Raw genomic sequence first — 23,755 nt, 5'->3', positions numbered from 1 at the left:
TGGCAGGAGCTGCATGCAGAGCGCACGTTCTCTGCCGGCACCATGCGCTTCAGAACGGAGCTTTTCAGCTGCGCTCTGAAGCGCACCTTTTAGGTGCGGTGCAGAGCGCACACGTGCGCACATAGCCTTACAGCTCTAGTGTTCTGGGTTCAAATCCCACAGAGGACAACATCTGCAAGGAAGTTTGTATGTTCTTCCTGTGTTTGTGTGAGGTTTTCTCCAGTTGCTTTGGTTTCCCCTGACACTTCAAAGACATACTGATAAGGTATTTGGAGTACTAGGGAGTTAATGGGGCTCACCCCCACTGAGGCTGCCGTATAAAAATAGCTTAAAAGAAGCTAAGGCTGTTGTATACACATGGCATAGGAGCCACTGAGACTGCCATAGACACATGGCATGGAAGACCCTGTAACTGCTGTAAAGATCACATGAGACATCAGGGCTGCTGTCTTCATTGATGGGATGGGAGCACAGAGTACACCAATGCTGCCCTCAAAGTATGCTCCTCTGTAGTAAATGCATGTTTGCCTTGTAAAAAGGAATTAAAGTGAAGGCAAAACAGGGCCACTAGACTGAGCACTGTCGTCCGCAGGAATTTGTCTGGGGGCTGGAGAAAATGACATTTACGACCCACAGACTGGAGGTCAGCTACCTTCATTTTATGGACAACCATCTTGGCTATCTCAAACGTAAATTTGACTTGCAACTATTTAGCATATCATTACTTATGCAGATTCTTTTCATGCCACTGAATTCTTACTGTTTTGCTCTTAAAAATCTACATTAAAAGTTTTATAAATATGTTCGTATTTTGTAAATCCACCTTTTGGCTTTCAACACTGCCCGACTCTTTCTGGGCATGCTCTTGATCAAAGTCAAGCATGTTTCAACCGAAATCTGATCCCAGGCCTCTTCTATACGTTCCTAATATTGGTGCATACTGGTTGATTCATCTGGCTATGTATACAACAATTTTTTTTTTCTTCAACTCTGTCCACAAGTGTTCAATTGGGTTGAGGTCTGCGGTCTTTTGGCGCCAATTCAGCACCTCTACTTTATTATCATTGACTTATTTCTTCGTTAATCTCAACGCATGTTTTGGGTCATTGTGCTGCTGGAAAGCTATTTTGTCCTTTTCATACTTGTAGTACTCGAGTGTACGAAGTAAGTCGTTTTGTAAGAAGCTTGCAAATAGTTCAGCATTGAGACCACCATCGATCCTGGTCAAGTATCCAATGCCCTTAGCTGTGAAGCAACCCCAAATCATCAGGCTTCCTCCACCAAAATTGACAGTTCCTTCAATTTCTCGATCCATTAGCCCCTTTTATCATTATTTGTTCCAAACACATTGACATCCATCAGAGCCTAGTTCACTGACTTTCGTCTCATCGCTCCAAGTCACCCATTTCTAATCTTCTACGGTCCGTTTTTCATACTTTTTTGCAAACTCTAGCCAACACTTCTTATGACAATACTGAAGACCACCATTCCAAACTTGTGTAACTTAAGTTGCACGGTTCTTGCATGGAGGTCTGTGATCTCACTATTATGCAGCATATGAGCTACCTCTACTGTCGTTTGTCTCGCCAAAATTGGTAGACTTTGTGATGTGCCAAGTTGTTGTTATTTTGCCTGGATGCATACTACTTTGCTTTTTAATGGTTGGACAGACTTCATTTCTTATTTTTCCAACTGTCATGGCAGTCACATGATGCAGTTTGGCAATTTTCTTGGCCGAGAGGCCGCTATCGATCAGCTGGATGATGCGGTTTCTCTATTCTTGGGATGATGGGGTTTCTCTTTTCTTGGGAAATCTTCTTCATGGTTGCTCCTTGATTCGAACCAATGACCTTTTGCTTGGGAAACAACCTAATAACACACTGAGCTATTAGGGAATGTGAAAACCAGTTGTTATTTGTAGTATACAGGAAGAGAAAGATTTTTCAAACGCCATGAGCAAAACTGTAACAATGTAGTGACATGACAAGAATCTGCATAACTAATCATAGGCTAAATAGTGTCAAGTCAAATTTATGTACGAGATAGCCAAGATGATTGTCTATAATATGAAGGTAGATTAAGTGGATGTTGAGATATGGAGCCTGAAAAGCAAAAGTTCAAAAACATTGTTTTACCCTTTTGCTTATCCCTGCATAATGCAAAGCTTCTGAAATCAGTTTGTCCTGTTGCTCTATGAGAAAAGTTCAATTACCATTTAACTAAAATTGAGCAATTTTCTTCTGTATCCAATATGGAATTTGTGATACTGATGTAAATGACATACTTTGTCATCTAGAATTTTAATTTGAGTTACATGTATATGGTATCTCCATTTGGATAACCATTAGGGCAAGTATACACTATGTTGCGAGGCACAGGTTACGTAACATGGCGATCGCTACATTCTTATTATAGGTTTTAGCCTGTCATCTGGCCTGCTCAGTAGTCTACTTTATCAGCCACCGGCACAATAGCAGCTGCCTATCCCTGTTTTTGACAGGAGCCTTTAAATTTAGTGTTGATCACTTTATAATCAGCTCTATACCTTGAGGTCAGTTCTCCTATATATACATTTCTGTGTGAGTCACAAATTCTTTCAGACAAAGAATGTAAAGAATACGTGCAGCCTGCCAACATTTACAGTGTATATTCACATTTTTTTAGTTGTTACAGTTGCTGCTTCACTGCTTTTAGATCTTTTAGTTGTTACTATCGGTACTGAAGTACAATTTTAAGTATTTTCATAAATTTTAGGGTTTTTTTTAAGATTTTATTGACAAATGCATCAAGTTTATGTAAAAACTCAATATTTATAGTATTGACCATTTATGCTTAGGATTTCTGCAATTTGCCGTGGATATCAACTTCTTGGCCAAATCCTGACTGGTGGCAACTTGTTCTTGTCTTGGACTTTATCACAATTTCTATTTTTTCTCTATTTGCATTTTGAAATTTTGCCACAAATTCTCATATGGATTGAGTAGAGTTTTCTGGCCATTAACCAAAAATGTACCGTAAATGTTCATTGCGCCACTTGCTTATCACTTCAATCTTGTGACATGGTGCTCCAACCCAACACAGGAATGGCCTCAGAATGCTTCGTGGCATCATTTTTCAAGATGTCCCATTGTCTAAAGGGGGCTTAAACATAAATGTTTTCCCCCAGGCCTTTGCAGTCCAATCCTAGTACTACTTGTAAAATGTCAGTCTGCCCTTAATGTTTTTCTCGGAGAGAAGTTGCTTATTTCTTGCCCTTCTTGACACCAGGCCATTCTCACTCTGCGCGCAGATGCACTGACACTTGTCTGCTCCCATTCCTGAGCAAGCTCTGCACTGGTGTTGAACCAATGTCGTCCCTGATTCTTCTTGAGTACCTCGTCCTGGCACTTACTTGATTGAGCACTTTAAAACCTTCTTCATAGCTGTTGGAGCTCTGTCTTTCAAGGTTCTTGATGATCTGATGGTTTATTTTATATTTGTATTTCTGATCACTCTTGGAAAGTTAATGCAAATTAGTACTACAAAAAGTGAAGTGGCACACTGTGAAGACCAACATCAGTTTAAAAACGTTTAGTCACAAGACTCACAACTGTACTGTATATTATAATTGACCAAACCGGTTCAGACCTGCAGAAAACTACTTACCCACAAGGTGGCACTGTCCGTTTTTTTTTTTCTTTTCACTTTTGCTTTATCTTTTTATTTTATAGTTCTTTTTGATTTGTTATCTTAGGTGTAAATAAGGAATACTAATTAAAAATTCTGTACAACGGTATTGACAACCTTGTATTACAATATTTAAATAGTAGGCACATATTACAAAATGTCCAATATATTTTTTTTGTCATTTATTTGATTGTTATACATTTCAGTAAATAGAAACATCCTGGATTTTAAGAGTTATTGGCAGTATAATCGAAGGATCGCTCATTGCATTCCATCAACACTGACCAGATTAGTTAGAATTAGGAGATACAATTTTGTGGGTGTACTTTATAAAAACAAAGTAAATATGACTTAAAAGTAAGAACAGTGTTCTAGTAGGTTGTCCCACCTAAGCCAAGGTCATCTTGTAGACATGGTATTTATTAGGCTGGCCAGACACAGGCCAGGGCGTCACAGATGCACTATCAGGTCATCACAGGGTATTGTGCAATCTGCCCTTCTGCAAGATATCCACCGCCTCCTTGGTTAAGGGTCCCTGACCATTGGTGTTGCTAAGAACAAGCTAATCAAAATCCTAGGAACACTCTGCCCCACACCCACCAGACACACCAGTGAACAGCCTGAAAGGAATAGGGTTGGCCACTTGGGGGGGTTGGTTAAGGGGAGGTCAGGAGTGTCAGGAGACAGTGAGTTGTGGAGTGACTCTCAAGAGGAGAGGTCACGGGGAGAGAGTTGTGTTGGAGGTGAAAGTGAGAGGAGGTCAGGAGCTGGGCTCCTTGGTACTAGGTGGCAGACGTTGGTCTGGGCCTGGTAGGAGCTGGACCCCGGTTACAGGGGATCGTGACAAGGGGCACGGACTGTCGAGGAGGACAGCCGGCAGTCTTGTGCCATCACCGGGCAGGGGCCAGGGCACGACTGGGTACGTGGACCCTAGGCCAGGAAGTAGCTTCATGCATCCTGGTAATTTAACCAATGAGGATGGAGCCTTCAAGATCCGTTCTCCACCCGCTCCAAAATCTGGGTACTAGCGCAACGAGGGGGATAGGACTTTCCCACTGCATAGTCCAGAAAATCCCAAGCGTGAACCCTGAGAGCAAGCTCACCCAGTTAGCCATACTGGTGATCGGGACCCGTTTAGTTTCATGCTAAGAGACCAACTACAGACAAGAGGTGCCAAGGTTAAGGTCGCAGGCTAACGAGCAACACCAACGGGCACGGGATCCAGGCATGCTCCCTCCCTGCTTCAGCGACATAAAGAACTTTGGTTTACCACGGTTGTCAGCATTAGCGTTATTGGACTGAGTGAGTACGCAATTAACCCTTACCGGCCCGACGGCACCACCCCGACACAATCAGAGTCCCGGGGCATTGCCCCTACCCGTGGAGGGGTTAGACACCTAGCTGTCCACTCCATTGCCACCGGTACTCCCAGCTGCCTCGGTGGTACTTCACCCTTACCACACACCACGGGTGGTGTCACGAACGTTAACAAAATGGCCCCATGTAAATACTCCCCCTTTTATTTGAGTAGCCGCACGACCCCCGGGTCCGTAGAATCCTCGAGCCACCGCGGATCCGGATCCGAGCAGCCCGGCTGCTGACGCGGGGCGGCTTACCTCGATTTAGAGACAACATATCTGTTAATGAAGGTTATTCTCCAACTCAGCAGACTTGATGCATGTATACAGTTTGGTTTTTTTCTCCCACCGCCCCCTTGCCATATTTGTGACTAGTACATTTATAACATTATTTACAAATTTTGTTATGCCTTCTGTTCCCAGCACTGCTCAGAGCTCCTTTGCACCTTGCGACTGCCGTTCTGACTAGCTGGCTTGCACAACTTTTATAGCAGTCTTGGTGACTCTGATGAGGTGTGTATGTGTATGTGTATGTGTGTGTGTGTGTGTGTGTGTGTGTGTGTGTGTGTGTCTATAGCAGTCTTGGTGTCTCCTATGTATTGTAAATGCAGTCTTGGTGTATCCTGTGTGATGTATATACAGCAGCCTTAGCATCTTCTGTATGTATATAAAGCCGTCTGTCTCCTGAGTGATGTGTATATACAGCGGTCTGTGTCAATATGTGATGTTTTTATACAGCAGTCTCTGCTTTTCCTGTGTGATCTATATACAGTAGTCTTATTTTTCTTCCTATGATGTGTATCTACAGCAGTCTGTGTCTATGTGAAGTGTATATACATCAATCTCTGTATTGTGGGTAATGTATATACAGAAGTCTTGATCTATCCTATGTGATGTATATACAGCAGTTTCTGCATATCCTTTGTGAAGTATATATTGTCTGTGTCAAGATGTGATGCTGATTTGAGTTCTACCAATATAATGTGATAGTGATCAATTTCCCACTATGAGGAGACATGCAATGTTTTGAACACAGATCGGAGTCAACTACGCTCCAAACTGATGCAGATCTGGAAGAGCAGTTGCGATTAGCAACAGAATCAATACCACCTAATATGAGAGGGGGCGAACAGCATCCTCTCCTACGAAGGTAGTGTCATTGTGATGTAACTATAATGTGTGCCGCCCCTGCAGCGGACCGAACTGCTCTGATCCGGGGATGGTGGTTGCTCGTGGCTCGAGGGTCTCTGGACCCGGGGGCTAGGGGCCACACTCAAATGGCAAAGGGAGTATTTACAGGGGATTTGGTATAGTTCATGACGCCACCCGTGGTGTGCAGTAATACTAGTAATAGTACCGCCTCTGCCGTTGGGAGTACCCGGGGTGATGGAGTGGGGCAGCTAGGTGACGTTGCCCTCCACAGGTAGGGGTAGGCCCCGGGACTCTGGATGGTGATGCAGGGACACAGTGCAGGGGTCAGTCGGGTATTCACTTAGCAATGAAGCAGACGCGGACAACAGGGTAAACAAAGTCTCTGAATGCCGTTGCCTCTCGAGGGGAACTCGTCCGGCATCCTTCAGCACTGCCGGTGGTCCGTAACCTGCCTCCTGGCACAAAGTTTTAGATTGTCCGTTGTGGCCCGGTTGCTTGGAGCTTTCCGGGCCCCGCTCCCCACTATGGCTAAGTGAGGGAGCCTGCTCTCAGGAGCTCTCGCTTGGGATTTCAGTGGGCCACTTGCTAGAAAAGCCCTATCCCCCTGGTTGTGCTAGTGCCCCCGATCTGAGCTTCGTGGGAACAGTCCATAAAGGCCCTGTCCTCCGCAGGTTAATTGCTGTGTCGCCTGAAGCTTCTCCCCTTCCTAGGGTCCGTGTACCCTGACGTGCCTTCGGTCCCGGACCGGTGATAGGACCAGGCTGCTGACCGTTCTCCAAGACAGGTCCCAGGCACCTAGCCTCAATCCCCCTGCGACCGGGGGTCCGACTCCTCTAGGTCCAGTCCGCCGTCTGCGACCTAGTCTGCTTCTCCCATGGGAGCTACATCTCCCAGCTTCCTCAGAGTTCCTCACAGCTCGAGGGTTCCTACTCTACTCCCTTGACACCTCAAACCTCCCTGCCTGACCCCTAGGTGGGCGGCCCTATTCCTGTTTAAGCAGCCCACTACTGATGTGCCTGACAGGTGTGGTGCAAAGTGTATCTAGGATTTGTGAATGCTGATGGAGGCAGTACTGCAGGATGGAGACCCAGAACCATGGGGGGGGGGGGGTGAATACTGCACTAATAAAGAGCGTGCAGAACCCTTTGATGACCTGAATAGTCCAGGGCTTCACAAATGCATTTGTAAAGTATAGCAGAGCGGAATTGCAATGTAATTGTAATGTATATGTAAAATGTAGCAGAGATGAACGAGCGTGCCGTTCGGCTCCACCTGGCGGTCACCGCTGGTCATGTACTAGGAAAATGTGTGTTTTTTATGTTTTGTAAATACCATGTGAGGAGAAACAGAGGGTATTAGAATGTGTGCAGGAAGTGATTAGTGGGTCAAGCGGCAGGACCTGAAGGATATAGCAAGGCCCAGTGCCAGGGCCTGGCTAGCAAGGGAGTATCTCCCCCCCACAGCCCCTCAGGTGTCAAGAATTTACCCAGCGAACGGGTGGCAGATCAACCTCGGACCAGAGGGTCTTTGGCACTCAGATCCCAGTGGGACCTCTTGGAACCTTGTACTGGCCAGGAGTGGCTGCGCGCCTGGACGGGGGCACGAGTGAGGCACGGTAGCTGCACAGAGGGGATTCCGGGGGGGAGGGGAGAGTTACAAGGGAATAAGCTGCTGGAGGACAGTACCCAGGGCAAGTAGTCCTGAAGCGGAGTTTTTCCTTTGAGGATATTTGGAAGCAGCACGAGCGGTCCTATGGACCCGAAGTATGGATTCGGAGTGTGCCGCAATAAAGAAGTTCCAGTTGTTTTTACCAGAGACTGTCGTGTGATTATTCCCGCCCTTCCCCCGCCTAATATGGGTGCTCCCTGTGGTGACGCACTAGAAGCGCGGAATTAGACCTTGTACCCACAGGGGTTTTCTTTTGCTTTTGCGTTTTTTTTTTTTGTTTTTTTTTATCCATAAAACCAAGGAAAAATCATCCCAGCAAAGTCTGAGAATCATGACTTGCTGTGCACACGCTGCTTCTTTTTGCCTTGCTTTTTTTTTGTTCCTGAAATAATAAGCAGCATATTAATTGTTTTAGTTTGGTTTCTTTTCCCCAAATGTACTTCAGCGGAGTCAGTGAAAAATGCAGGAAAAAATGCATTTGTAATGCCCAATTTGCTTTTATTTGTGTGCGTTTTTTTGTGCTTTTGACGTCACTGGGGTTCCCTGCAGTAGAGATGAGTGATCTTGATCAGCAAAGATCGGAAAATGTTAAAACCATCCTCTCCCTGCCCATCACAGCCATGTCAAGTATTGGCATGACTGTCATTGGTAGTATTCAGGTGGCAGGAAGAGGGAAGCACTTACCTCTCCCTGGTGATCGGGTCCCTGTAATGTGATGACAGGGACCCGATCACTGCCATGGTAACCCTGGATCATCACCATGACGACCCAGGGTTACTGAACTGCGGATCACATCATAGACCAGGGCACCTATGTCACCAGAGTTCCCTCCAGCAAGGTCTCTCAGTAAAAAACGCGAGGCCTAGGTGCAGTGAGTTCATGCTGGTGGATCTGCATGAAACCCTGGTGATCCGCAGGCATGAACGCGATTCACCTTGTGACGTCACTTAGGTTACCTGCGGTCACAGGTGAACGTCCAGCTATGACCGTAACTAACCTGAGTGATGTCACCGCTGATCGCGGCTCACTCTCTGCCTGCAGTTACAGCGTTCAGTCATTTTCGATGACTGCGCATTGTAATTTCAGATGTAGCAGTACTGAATTGTTGTGGGACCTCGTGTGGATTACGTTGGACCTTCAGAGGTGTTTGGGGGCTTAATAAAGTGTTGAAATTGGGTGTTTCTTTTTCTTTCAAATAAAGGATTTTTCCAGTGTTTTATTTATTTACTTTCACTTATAGATTGGTGATTGGGGGTGTCATAGACGCATGTCATTACTAATCTAGAGCTTAGTGACAGCTGTGGGCTGTTATTAACCTTTTTTATTACCCTAATTGCCACTGCACTAGGGCCAGTTAAAGCGTTGGGCTTGTCACATCTAATGGTTGCGACAATTCCGGTGCAGCTTTTGACTGCTGTTCTTAGCCTGGGGGGTCCCAATAACCATGGGACTCCACAGGCTGAGAATACCAGCCCCCAGCTATAGGGCTTTATCATGGCTGAGTATCAAAATTAGGGAGGACCACATGCGGTTTGTTTTTTATATAGATGAAAAAAATGATTTAAATTAAAAAAAAAAACAAAAAAAAAACCCTGCATGTTTTTCCTTTATATTTTGATAAGCACATTGCTAGTAGCCATAGTCATGGCTGTATCTGTCCTGGTATCAATACGAGGAGGACCCTACACCAATTGTTTTATTTTAAACCACGATATAGACCCGGAGACAATATTTGATTCTGCTCATCAATATGATTACAGCAATACCAAACATGATCAGTTTTTAAAATATTTTCCTGCTTAAAAAAAAAAAAAAAAGGGGGTTGTCACCATTTTCCAAGACCGGTAGCGTTTAAATTATCCAGCCAATGGAGCGGTGTGATGGCTTATTTTATGTGGGGGAGAGACGTTCCATACTATTTCGGGATAGATATAACCGTATGATCGTTTTGTTAACAGCATATTTATTTTTTTGTGGTATTGCCGCCCCCCCACAAAAAAAACCACTTAATTTCGGCATTCTTGAATTTCTATTTATAAAGTATTTATCGGTCAGGTTAAATATATTCTATATTTGATTGGACATTTCTGAACTTGGTGATACCATGTGTACTATAAAAAATGTATTGTTTTATTTTTAATGCGGCAAAAGGGAGGTAATTTTAACTTTTTTTTTTCACTTTTTTTTTTTTTTTTTAAAAAACGATTTTTTTTTTTTATTTTTTTTTTTTACTTTTCACTATTTTTAATAGTCCCTTTAGCAGACTTGAAGCTGTAGTTGATTGTCTGATAGAATTGCTGCATATAGTGAAAATCAGTCTCCCTTGTAGTCCGTCCACATAGAGGGTTTCAAAGGAATTCTGCTATGACCAGCACGGAGGTCTTCAGCAGATCCATTCAGTCATAGCAACCCATCAGTGACCCACGATCACATCAGGGGTGTGCTGCTGGGAGTTTAAGATGGTGCACCCCCCCATGCCGCTGCCTGTTAAAAGGAAGCTGACACCAGGATATTTTCTTATCTTGCGGCCAGCACCAGTCAGCTCTTATATACAGCATTCTAGAATGCTGTATATAAGTCCCCATACCACTCTGTAATGTATAAAAGACCATTATTATACTCACCTGTGGGGCGGTCGGGTCCAATGGCGGCACTGGTCTCTGGGTCGGAGCCTCGACTATCCTGTACGGTTACCGTCCTCCATGCCTGCTTCGCGTGGATGACACATCTTACGTAGTTCACTCAGTGTTATATACCGACCAAAAACATCTTATTATACTCACCGGAAGGGTGGATGGGTCCAATGGGCGTCGCTGCTCTCGGTTCGGCGCCTCCTTCCCAGCATCATGCGGATGACGTGTCCTACGACATTAACAGAGGCCTCCATTGCGCTCCTGAGCATGCGCACTTTTCTCTGCCCTGCTGAGGGCAGAGCAAAGTATTATAGTGCGCATGCGCGGATGGCCTTTGACCTTTCCTCGCGCATGCGCATTACAGTACTTTTGATCTTCGCTGCTGAGCGCAGATCAAAGTGCGCATGTGCAGAAACACAATAGAGGCATCTGTTAATGCCTTAACACACGTCATCCACACGGAGCTGGGAAGGAGGTGCTGGACCGAGAGCAGCGACACCATTCGGACCCGACCACCATTCAGCTTAGTATAATAAGATGTTTTTGTCTGTATGTAAGAGCCACAGGTAATAAGAGAAAGTTCTGGTGGCAGGTTCGCTTTAACTCTTTGACTCCTGAGCTGTTTTCCATTTTTCAGTTTTGTTTTTTTCCTCTCCTTCTTCAAAGAGTTGTAACTTTATTTGTCTGTCAATATAGCCAAATGAGAGTTTATGTTTTGCGGGATAAGTTGTACTTTGACTCCATTCTTTTTACCATGTAGAGTACTGGAAATCGGGAAAAAAAATACAAACGGGGAGAAATTGAGAAAAAGTGAAATTCCAAATAGTTTTGTTTATTTTTTTTATTCACTATATGGTAAAACTGACATATCATTATGATGCCCCATGTTGGTATGAGTTTGTAGATACCAAACATGTATACTTCTACTTTTATGTAAGGGGTGACAAAAATTCAGCAATTTGTCCCAAAAAATAATTGCGCTCTTGTTGTCATTTTCCAAGACTCGTAGCGTTCTCTTTTTCTGGGACCTGGGGCTCAGTAACTGCTTATGTTTTGAGCCTTGAGCTGACATTTTTTATTATACCATTGTGTAGATGCGATGTTTCGATCGCCTGTTTATTGCATTTTAATGCAATGCTGCGTTGACCAAAGAAACTTAATTTTGTCTTTTAGAATTTTTTTTTCTCGCCAGGCCGTGTACCTATCAGATTAATTGATTTTTATATTTTGATCAATCCAGGCATTTCTGAACTATGCAATACCACATATGTGTAATTTTTTTGTTTTTTATTGATTTTACAAGTCCCACCTAGGGGACTTTATCACTGCACAGTCTGATCGCTTTTCCTGATCAGAGCGATGCTGCATTAGAGATCCACCTGTGCCTGTTAACCGCACATGTCTGCTGATACGCAGGAACACGACCAATGATCTAAGTCATTGGTCATGAAGGGGTAACATTCTGCTGACAGAGCTTGACACCAGGATTTAACAGGTTAACAATTGAGGGCCTAGCACCGCTCTACCCATGATTTTTAGTGGCAGGTCAAGATTTCTAAATCCTCCTATGTCTCTCAGTACAGGCAGTGGCTCAATAGTAAAGCTGCTGCCTATGGACAAGGAGTTTGAGTCTTGGCCTCTCCTAGTAAACAAAAGCCATTTGACAATTTAATTTATGCAATGAACTGAGGGGAGTAGCCAGGACAACAGCTGTGAGCAGCAGGACAGCGGGAGAGGGGACCGTCCTTCTGAATCTGGGACGCTTGGGAGGTATTAGGTGATTAGCACAAGATAAAAGATCTTTAGAAATAATTTTTCGAAAGCTGTCTTTTATCTATGCTAGTGTATACAGGGACAGTTAGGCAGGGATTAGCAATATGCACCTGTGGCGCCCCTGAGGCTTCAGTCGTCACAGGGTACTGCATCTCCCTTTAAGATGTAGTACTCATCCCGGGTAAGGAGAGGTTAATTGCTGGTGTTTCTCACATTCACACACAAAACACAGTTAGGTGCTTTCCCACCATGGGAATGGCCCTGGGGTAGATAGGGGGGTGGCCATCACGAAGCATGTCCCAACTTGCCTGTTCACTGGGACAACCACCTGGGGGGCGGCACCACTTGTGGAAAAGGGAAGGAGCATCTTCATACAGTCAGTTAGCCCAGGACACAGCTTATGGTGAGACACCCACCTGGGACCTTGGTCCAATCTTCTTTTACCTCACACTTCTGGGAGCGCCATAGGACCTGTGGCTTGGAGCTTACAGCTCAGTCCAGATTCTCTACAGCTACACGGGATTCCAGGGTCTGCGGCGAGTGCAGGCAACACCGCGGCCCGTTCCACATTCCACCTACACCGGGATTGGTGGGACCCCGACCAGAAATGACTCACAGTGGGAACACCGGCAGTGACCTCGAATTGCTCGGGATCAGCTAGGGCTCATCACGGTGGTGACCGGCATCTTCCAGGTAAAACCAGAACTGTGCGTAAAGAAAACTTTGAACCCGCAGAGACTGTGTCTGCCTGTCCTTGCCGGCGCTTCGCGCTTTGGCACCCGCCATTACTACTCCCCTCATCATCCTCTCCCGGGGCCCACTCCACCTGTGGGGAGCAGTAACATCTTAGCTGCTACTACCATCCGCCCTGGAGGACAGCGACAGCAGCGGTGGCTAGTTTCCTGGCCGCGTATTGCAGGTGGCGTCACAAAAACAATCCTCCACCATAGTCACCCCGAACCCCTTCTTTTATTGTACACCTCGGGACCATGAAACTGGGCAGAAAGGGCCACCCATGACATCCCCAAGACCCGACATCGCCAGGCCTGGCAACGAGTAATTTAACTCTTGCCCCGTGGGTGCTACACACCCAAGGCTGCTCGTATTTCTGGGTGCATATTGGACTTGACAGGTTCCCTTAACCTTGGTCTCCTTACAAACACATTAACAGCTCTGCTATATTGTAACAGTGCAGCACAGAAGACAGCCTTAATGCAGAGGTGATTATTTGATACTAGCGTCAAGGTGAAAATATTCTTACCAAGGACCTTCTGGTTCTTAACATATTGGTTTTCCAGTAAAATTCGCAGCGGCTTTGGTTTATTCTTGAAAATATTCTTGCCACATGGAAGAGGTAAGACTGAAAGTATAAACCTAAATACTTGTGTTTTAAATGGAGCAAATTTGTGCATGTAATTACCAGATTGTAATAATTTGTCACAAGTCTCCTCTCCTTATATCCTTACTTTTAGAAGGAGAAGCAGAAGAAGATTGGCTACAAGACACCGGCCTCTCCCCTCTTATTGGAGACCAGAGTCCTACAGAAGACAATGTCTTAATCTTATCAACCCTTACACGAACACAGACCGAAGCTGTACAGCGTCGCATCGACAGCTATAACCGATCCCTTCGCAAAAGAACCAAACAGCATACACGAGATGTCAGAGATGTGTTTAACAGAGCCAGCAAAACTGTGAGTATCCTCAGCTGCTGTGATTACCCACTTTATCTGTGGCAATTATTACCCCACCTCCAAATATTAAAAGACTTATGTCGGCTTTACATCTGTTGAGCGCCATCAATAATTGTCTTCTGATTGACCACATGGACGCTAATCGCAGTTGTTTAATGGCTAGTATAGACAGGCTGACCACCATTATATGCACATAGAACAATTAATATGATTGTACTGTGTACATAGATCATGTCCTCGGCAGCACACCTGCTGTGTACAGAAGATGATGTGCTGCTGATATTGCAAACAAGCATTTTTCTCATTCTTTAGGTGTTTGCCTATTTGTTTGATTGCTAGAGAGTCGAGAAATTTAATTTTATAGGGACTTGTTCCCCAATTGTTTAAGTGAAGCATTCATAAATAATCGCCAATAATCACCATTGCTTTTATCCTTTTATCACCCTGTGATCATAAAGTCTTGACTGATGGACCCGTATTATAGACTTTGGGTGGCTATTGTTAGTAAATTCTACTGATCACATAAGCTGCACCCAAATGCAGCCCTTTTAAAAAAAAACAAAAAAAAACAAACAAACAACAAACCTAACAAATAATGGTGGGCGAACATGGTCACCACTTGCTCGTTACTCAATCGAGCCTCTAGCATGTGAGTTTTAAAATTCCTATTGACTTCCATTATGCTCCGTACTAGAGTCATGTCGGTGCAATCCACTGGTCTATCGAGTAATGAGCAATGGCGAGCATGTTTGCCCATCACTACTAACAAACAAAAAATAAAACTTAGTCGGCCCCACCAAACTGTGACAAAGTGACTGTTGGTCAACAAAGTCTCAACGGGTCCCTGAGACTATTCTCTCTCACCGCTAGCTCTGCCAATATGTAACTTACAGGGTAGCTCCAGCCTATGTACCTCTTTTGGGTTCTAAGACTACTACTTTTCACAGGTCTCAGCTACCCTCGGCCATGGCATAATACGCTGTGCAAAAATGAAATATGGTGTCCAAAACTTTAGGTAGAAAATTCAGTTCTAGTCAAAGTGCTTTTGAAAAGGAATGCCTCCTCTTTACAGAATTACTCAGTTTTTACTACTGCAACAGTATAAAATGGCTTCTAGTACAAGATACTGTATGTATTGATTGGCGGATACAGGATAACTAATGAGTATCCAATTTGGAATACACTTGTTGTCCTATGCGCCATTAGCCCACTCTCTCCGTTGGTGGATAGCGAAGTAGCATGGCATTGAGCCTGCATGGACCTTTGCTGACCCTGGAGCCTTATAGTGACCAGTGCCAACGGCAGGATCTGGAGCTGATCCAGTTGAATAACCGGCACATATACCAATCGGGGATAACCGCAGTGGGGCAGCCCATGGGGACACACTAGGAAGGCAAGAACACACTGAAACGGGGGAATTTCAGGGTATTCTCGAGTCTGAGAACAATTTATGTGGGACCTGTAATGGAGGCCTTGTTAATTATCATCCAAATAACTGAAGGTCTTACATTTCCTAGTGTTGATGCATTTTCTTTATTATGATAGTTGCGTTGCTTCTTAGGGTATGTGCTCCCGATCAGGACTCACTGCATCCTGGACACAGCGGGTGCTGACCTGCGGGGTCTGCGAGTCTCCACCGCAGGAGAATGCAGGAGACCGCAGCTGCTCGTGCCCACAATCAGGGTTCAGTGCGCTGTGGTCTCTCACTTGTGTTCTCCCTTCGGGGGACGCATGCGAATCCGCAGCAAACAATTGACGTGCTGCGGTGTGGAGAGACACACAGCACATCAGTTTTTGCTGCGGAAAAACAAGCACAGTGGGCACAAGATTTCTAGAAATCCATCCACTGTGCTTGTGTGCCGCCCCTAAGCAGGCGAACTGCTCGGATCCGGGATTGCTGTGGCTCGAGGGTCCCCGGACCCGGGGCTCAGCGGCCACTCGATTGAAAAGGGGGGAGATATTTACAGGGGATTAGTTTGTGACACCATCTGCGGGTTGCGGTAAGAAGGGAGTACCACCGCTGCCGAGGGTAGTAGCAGGGCGGATGACGTGGGGCAGCTAGGTGTCAGTTCCATCCGCAGGTATGGAGGCCCCGAGATTCTGCACAGGTGGTGGATGGTGCTGTGCAGGCTTGCTGAGCAGGCAGAATGCAGGGAGAGGGGCAGTGTACTCACTCAGGTTGTTGTGATGTTAGATGCAGCTAATGAAGCAGACTCACACACTGTAGTAAACCAAAGTCTCTGGGTACCACTGCCACTTTGGGGAACCCGTCTGGGTGTCCGCTCCCACCGGTATCACTTTAATGGTCCGGAGCCTTCCTCAATGCACAAATTTAGTTATTCTTGTGACCCTTTGGCCTGAAGCAGTCAGGGTCCCGCTCCCTATATAAAGTGGAGATGTGCTCTCAATGGCTGGCACTTTGGATCTCAGTAGGTTGCATAAGCTGGAAAACTCTATCCACCTTGTTGTGCTGGTGCCTTCGATCTCTGAGCTCTTGGGGAAAGTTCATAAAGAGACTGTCCTCCACAGGTTAATTATCAGGTTGCGTGAAGCTACTCCCTGAACTAGGGTCCTGTACCCCGCTGTGCTTGTTACCAGTCCGGTTACTGGACTCTTCGGTGCCGACCGTCCTCCAAGACTAAGTCTGGGCACCCTCTCCCAATGACCTGTGACCGGGTCTGCGACTCTTCTGGTCCCGGACCATCGTCTGCAACCCAAACTAGGTCACTCCAGGGAGCTAGAACTCCCAGCTCCTCACTCACCAAGGGCTGCTCTCAGCTCCACTCTCCTCTCACTTTGAGAGCTGACTCTAAACTGACTTCCTTCCCTCCCACCAGTCTGCCTGACCCCTAGGTGGGTGGCCCTTTTCCAGCTAGACCAACCCACTGGTGTGTCTGACAGGTCATGATGTAAGGCGTGGTTGGGATTTGTGGTGCTGATGGGAGTGATGCCGGTTTTCAGGAACCTGGAACCATGGGGGGGGGTAGGTCCTGCATTATAGAAATAGAGGATGCAGTCCCCTGTGACACCCTGAGATAGTCAGGGGCGTCACACTTGTATTGTACAATGCAGCGTTTTGGACGCAGCTGAAGCATACTGCGTCCAAAACGCTGCAAACACTGATCGTGGGCACGCAGTCTTAACGTTCCAAAGTAATTGCATTTCGCTAATTAATAATGTTCAACACCTTTTTTTTTTTTTTCCTGTCCATTTTAATTTTTCTATCTTCATACAGAACATTGTTATGGAGGAGAATGGAACAGATGAAAGAAATGTATCAGACGGCACAAATGGTTTCTTGGAGAATACTACAAAATGTAAGTAAGCATTATTAATCCCTATATCGTATATGTATAGCTAGATGAGTAAAGCAATGGGATTAGGGTAATGTATGGAAAATGGGGCTATTGAAGTTAAATCTTATTCTTATTTTGTGAAAGCAAAGTACACAACTTTTGTATAATTAATTAATTCCCTTTTACGTTAAAGCGCCTTCCACCTTAATAAGTTCTGAGGCATCTAATGTCTACAACATGGACGTGGCTTATTCCGAACAAGCAGCATTTCGCCATAATGAAAATAGCAAAGCAGCCTGGCAACCCGAGTCTTTACCTGTAAGTATCTCTTCCATCTGTACATGCCTATCACATTGCTATACACATACAAATCTGTGGCGCCCTGGACAAGCCAGGGGCCACAGAGAACAACACCAACACACCCCACACTCCCGGTCAGGCACACCAAAGTCAGACAAAACCCTTGTTGCCTCCCTCCAGGGGCTGATGATCACACCAGGGGGTGGGCCAGGCGGTTGGCCCCGCCCACCGAGGAGTTCACAGTCCTGGAGGCGGGAAGAAAGTTAGATGAGTTTTGGAAGGAAAGCAGTTGAGTTGTGGAGTTTGAAGTTGGAGGAAGGAAAGTGTGGTAGTGGAGCAACTATCTGACAGCGTCCGGGTGTGTGGCCCGAACAGATCAGCAAGGTTGGCAGACGGTGGTGACCGTCTGCAGGAGTGGCCTATCGGAGTCTACTGTAAGGACCGTGGACGGGCGGTGGCTCGGCGGTACTGGACCGGTACACAAAGAGAAGTCAGCACCATCTGGCAGGGGCTTGCGGACCCCGGCAAGGCTAGGAGTCGCCGTGAATTTGCCAAATCCGTTAGCAAAGGGAACCTCCTGGGTTTCCCAGCAGCCAAGTCCCGACAGAAGGCAACAGTCCAACCGAGAGAGGGAAACACAGTCACCGCCAAGGCTAAAGTTCCCAGGGCCAGAGCCTGCGGGCAAAAGGGGCTCCTCCAGCCCATATCCAAGCTGGGGAGCGGGTTACCGGTGGGAACCCATTGGAACCGTTTACAGTACATAGGTGCAGGGAAAGGCAGTCATCACCAACCTGCCAGGAGAAACAACACCGCAGAAGTCTGTGGGACCCGTCCATCCAGCCGTTTGTTTTACCGAGAACTGTGTCCTCATCATTGGCTGAGTGAGTACCACAGCCATGCCCCTGCGACCCTGCACCTCGCCAGGCCCCGCAACCTGCCTGCCATCCATCCCTACCCCCTCACCGGGCCCCGGGACAACCAACCCCCTACCCACGGAGGGGAGAACTAACATCCAGGCTGCTCCCTGTCACCGCTCCCGGGATTCCCGTCCAGAGCAGCGGTGGTGTTACCAATATCACCACAACCGTGGGTGGCGTCACGGACAATAACCAAATCCCCCACAATCAAATTCCCCCCTTTTCACTCACGCCGCTCGAGTCCCCGGGATCCGGCCCACCGCTCGAGCCACCACCGAGCAGCAGCACCCGGACTCGAGCAGTGGGAGAGCGCAGCGTCCCCTCCTCCGCCCGCGACAATTCCACTCATTAAGGGTTACACAGGTGGCTAAAAAGAAACTTTCCATATATTCCCTATACCTGGCATTTAAAGGGAATTGTGTTGTCAGAAAATAACCTATTGTTTTTAGTGAGCCTGTTGTGTCCCCAAATACTATTAACCTGTAGATATAGAGTTAATCTGCAGGTTATTAGTGTTACAATGCTGTCCGGGCCTCTTTCTAAAAGTGCGGCAACTGGGAGAAAATTAACTCTTTTTTTTTTTTTTTTTTTTCCTCCCGGGAGCCACTGGCATTTAGTTCTATAGGCAGGCTAACACTAGATTACTAGATTATTATCTAACTGCCCTAGAAGTATATGCCTATGCGTTTGTTCAATATTGAATCATCAGAGGCTAGCAATGTATATTTTTAGATTATGATTTGTATGTATGTCTTTTCCATGTTCACAGGTTTTATATTTCATATGGAATAAAGATGAAGTTTTTTTTGGAGTGCTAGACCCTTTTTCCATTTTTTTTTTCTTCTTCATATACTTTTAGATGTGCTTGATGTGGTCACATACCGACAAGGTTGCTGGTCACCAGGAATCTGTTTTGATAAAGCATTGCTAGGTGGACTGACAATGACACTTTAATGTTAATCATATAGGCTCCATTTATTGTCCATTTATCTCTGCCCTGGAGAGCTTTATAGGAATTTTGGAAAAAAAAAAAATAATAATGTTTGGTGTCTTTTCTAAATATTTTTAATGGGAAAAATAAGTTATATTTTACTCCAATTAGATTAGACCGTGAATTATTATAGGATTTATTGGAGACATGTTAGAAACTATTAGAAAATGAAGTTAAAAAGTGAAGTTTAAAGGGAACCATTCACCAGGATTTTCGTATATAAGCTAAAGCCAGTGCTATACTGGCACTATCAGGCTATATTCACATGTCCGTTCCGTTTTTGCGGGCCGCAAAAAAACTGTCCATTTCTTTCACGGATGCATCCGTATGACATCGGTCCGTTCCGTTTACGGTCCGTGTGTCATCCGTGTGCCTTCCGTTTTTTTTGCGGACCGCAAAAAACGGAAGCAGCTACAAAGATATATAGAAGGGTAGAAATAGAGATAGATAGAGACAGAGAGAGGGATTGAAGGATGAAGGAATGAAGGAATGGACGAATGGATGGATAGCTAGATGGATAGATAACAGATGAGAAAGACATAAATATAATGTCCCACCTTCCTGCTTATTCTAAGATGACAACCTTTAGTGACTTTCATGTGGAACTAAAGGGTGCTTAGCCTTGTATTTTTAGCCAAAAAAAAACAAACAAAAAAAAACCAACGTGGGGTCCCCCCTATCTTTTTTAGCCAGCTTTAGGGTAAAGCAGACGGCTGCAGCCTTCAGACCACAGCTGGCAGCTTTACCTTGGCTGGTAATCCAAAACAGAGGGCACCCCACGCTGTTATTTTACATTAATTTAAAACAAAAAAACGTGGGGTCCCCCCCAAATTGGATCACCAGCCAAGGTAAAGCGGACAGCTGTAGTCTGGTATTCTCAGACTAGGGAGGTCCACCGTTATTGGATGCTCGCCAGCCTAACAATAGCAGGCCACAGCCGCCCCAGAAGTGGCGCATCCATTAGATGTGCCAATCCTGGTGCTTTGCCCCAACTTATCTCGTTGCCCTGGTGCGGTGGCAAACGGGGTTGATGCCAGATGTGTAATGTCACCTGGCATCAAGCCCTCGGGTTAGTGATGTCACGCGTCTATCAGATATCTCATATCACAAACCTAGTCAGTAATAAAAAAAAAAAAAAATAGACAACAAAAAAAGTTTTATTTGAAAAAACACTCGCCAAAACATTCCCTCTTTCACCAATTTATTGAAAAGAACAATCAAATCCAGTACGGCATAATCCAATAAAGGTGTCCCACGATGATCAATACCGTAGTCACTGTCCCAGTCAATGAAGAACAGAATGTTTCCCATTGGCTGGGAGAGCAGTGCAGTGACCTGAGCTAACATCAATAGGTCAGCCCTGGTCTCTGCAGGGGATGCCGAGCGCTGCCATCAGGAGGTTAGATGAGATCATTACCTGCTGTGACGATCTCCTGCACTCCTGACGTCAGCGCTGTCACTGACTTCTATGCCCGCCGCGTTCTCAGCAGTATCGTGGGAGCTTGTGACGTCACCGCTAGTGACAGTCTCGGGCCGTCCACGAGACGTGATGTGAGAATGCAGCGGGAATAGAAGGCAGTGACAGCGCTGATGTCAGGAGTGCAGGAGATTGTCACAGCAGGTAATGATCTCATCTAACCTCTTGACAGCAGCGCTCGTCATCCCCGCGGTTACCCGCACTGCTGTGTGACAAGCTGCTGACACTGCAGAGCGGGCAGACACTGACACACTGCAGTGCGGGCAGCCGCGGGGCTGACAGGGATGGGACACAGACTGCAGGGGCACCCGACGGAGGTCACACAGAAGTGCTTCCGTGTCACTTCCAGGGATTTTGCGGGTCCATTGACTTGTATTGAGTCACGGTCCGTTAATACGGAACAGAATAGGACATGTTCCATAATAACGGAACGGACATGCGGCATCCGATGTGTTTTTTTGTAGGATCGGATGCACACAGAGGTACTACCATGTGCCATCCGATCCTACAGAAAAGACATTGAAAAGATGGTCCTGTCCATGGCCCCGCAAAAAAACCAGGAACTGACCAGGACAAACGGAACGGTCATGTGAATGAGCCCTTAGGCTGATTCTCTACATACCTGTAGTGGTCAGCTCGGATGTTTAGGTTTGGAAATCCAAGAAAGTAAAGTTTTATAAACTTGGCAGCTGCTTGAGTGACAGCAGCTGAAGATCAGATAATATCTGAGGGGGTATTCATAGTTATCCCCACCCCCTGTTAGAATTAGCATAAGTATTATACAATTGATGTAACGTTTCTCTTCCAGGACCTGTGTGAGGGCATTGACATGTGACCAGAAGGGGCGGGGCCTCAGCCAATAGGAATATGTTGCTTCCTGATAACAGCTATGTTGGCTGAGACCTGCCCCTTCTGGTCACATGGGTATGACCTCACACATGTCCTGGAAGGGAAAAGTCTGATCTCCAGCTGCCTAGTGAGTGTGGGGCTTTGTGTCAAATTCTTCTATAGCAGATTGCTTGGGTCCCAGCAGCCAGACACCCTGTCTTCAGTCCATTTTGGGCTGGTCCCATGTAGAGAACCGGATGGGAAATAATCACTTGTACATAAGGAGAGGATACAGACATTAAAATGCATTTCATGTCATGAGCAGAGTGCTGCGCCCAAATGCATGGCTAGCTGTGCACTATTACAACTGAGAAGCTATATCTGTATTCTATGACTTTTGCTAAACAAATATCAAATGAACCAATATATGAGATAGTGCCGCAAATTCCCCCCCTTCACCCACAGTTCAGAACAACTACCTTATCAAGTGGAGAGCGATAAAGACTAATGAAGGGAAAATTCAATTATCACTAAAGCGGTTCAATGGTTTTTAATTGGTAACAGAGATTTTCTTACCCCTATGGCCATATCTCTGTCGTGTTTCTTTCTCTGATGTTTTGACTTTTGATCTGCAGCATTTCCATATACAGAAGGGAAGACTTGGTGTCACCCGGGTTTCGGACTTGTCTTCTCTTGACATGAAGCAAGTACCCGCATTTGCCCTCATTGAACTGACTGCATTGTGTGATGTTTTAGAACTGGATCTAAAGCGGAATAAAGCGTCCAAGCGCAGGCCTACAGGTCAGTATCTGCCTGGTCTTCAGTTTCATTATATTGTGCATATATTGTGATTACACTTAGAAGCCTTGGCCGCTATCTTCATGAATTCAATCAGACCCAGTGTATGCAGAAGTTTCCATACTCCTCCTAGTTTTTTACAATGTGAGCTCTTGTTTCTTTTAGATAGTCGGTTATTTGGAGTATCTCTCGCCTCTCTTCTGGAACAAGATCGGAAGCTGTTAACCCACACACACGTCCCACTCATCCTGCAGGCGGTAAGGACTGAGCTGTGGCTTTTCAGACTTTCTTTAATGAAAATTCAGTAGTTATCTATATCTTGTTGTGGAAGTGGGCCATTTACCTCTTGGGCATCTGTGCACAGGTTGCACCAATTGTATGTCCACCCCTGAATTAAAGCTTCAGATCTCCTCTCTTCTTTCACATAGCAACTTTGCATGCTGAATTTCAGGAGTCGAAATCCATTAATTTGGCGTTTTTAGCTACATAGTCTAAATACAATTACAGACATAGTTGATTTTGCTAGTCTCTCCTCCCTTGAGGAGTTTTCTGCATCCATTTAAAGCTTTTGACTTTTTTTTTTTTTTTTTTTCTTTTTTCTTAATTAGAAAGCTATACAACACATAAGTACTAACCTCCACATGCACACTTTTTAAGGGGAAATTGTCACCAGATTTTTGCCACTAATCTGAGGACAATATAATGTAAAGACAGGGGCTCTGATTCCAGCAATATCACTTACTGGGCTTCTTGCTGTAGTTTGATAAAATCACTGTTTTATCAGCAGGAGATAATCACTAGCGGACTAGCTGTCTCATGCCATATTGTCCTCCTGCTGTGTATAACCCTGCCCCCACAACTGATTGGCAAGTTTCTGCACAGTTTACGCAAAAAACTGCCAATCAGTTGTGGGGGCAGGGTTATACACAGCTCCACAGCTTGAGTACTTTTTATATCTGCTGCAGTTAAAACACCAATTTTATCAAAACCAAAAAGCTCAAGTGATACATCGCTCAAATTTAGATCTCTGCCCTTACATCATGCTGCTCTTAGATGGAGTAGCAAAAACCTGGTGAAACATCTGATTTTTCCTCTGTGTGTGAATAAATATAAATAAATAAATATATATAATATATTATAATCACACACACACACACACACACACACACACACACACACACTATTTTGATATCTGGTTGCTGTTA

At 45.4% G+C, this 23,755-nt stretch overlaps 1 protein-coding gene across 2 annotated transcripts in view; it reads left to right on the top strand.

Moving 5' to 3' along the window:
- Positions 1 to 23,755, top strand: part of ARHGAP40 (Rho GTPase activating protein 40) — a 149,169-nt gene that overhangs the window by 101,208 nt on the left and 24,206 nt on the right. For both annotated transcript variants that reach the window (XM_075347556.1, XM_075347555.1), the window contains exons 3-7: positions 13,723 to 13,943; positions 17,179 to 17,260; positions 17,433 to 17,557; positions 22,388 to 22,553; positions 22,716 to 22,807. In XM_075347556.1, coding sequence (XP_075203671.1) covers positions 13,723 to 13,943; positions 17,179 to 17,260; positions 17,433 to 17,557; positions 22,388 to 22,553; positions 22,716 to 22,807 — 686 coding nt within the window. The remainder of the gene's footprint in view (positions 1 to 13,722; positions 13,944 to 17,178; positions 17,261 to 17,432; positions 17,558 to 22,387; positions 22,554 to 22,715; positions 22,808 to 23,755) is intronic.

The sequence above is a fragment of the Anomaloglossus baeobatrachus genome, chromosome 5 (assembly GCF_048569485.1).
Source record: "Anomaloglossus baeobatrachus isolate aAnoBae1 chromosome 5, aAnoBae1.hap1, whole genome shotgun sequence".
Taxonomy (NCBI): domain Eukaryota; kingdom Metazoa; phylum Chordata; class Amphibia; order Anura; family Aromobatidae; genus Anomaloglossus; species Anomaloglossus baeobatrachus.
This window is presented reverse-complemented; position numbering and strand designations above follow the sequence as displayed.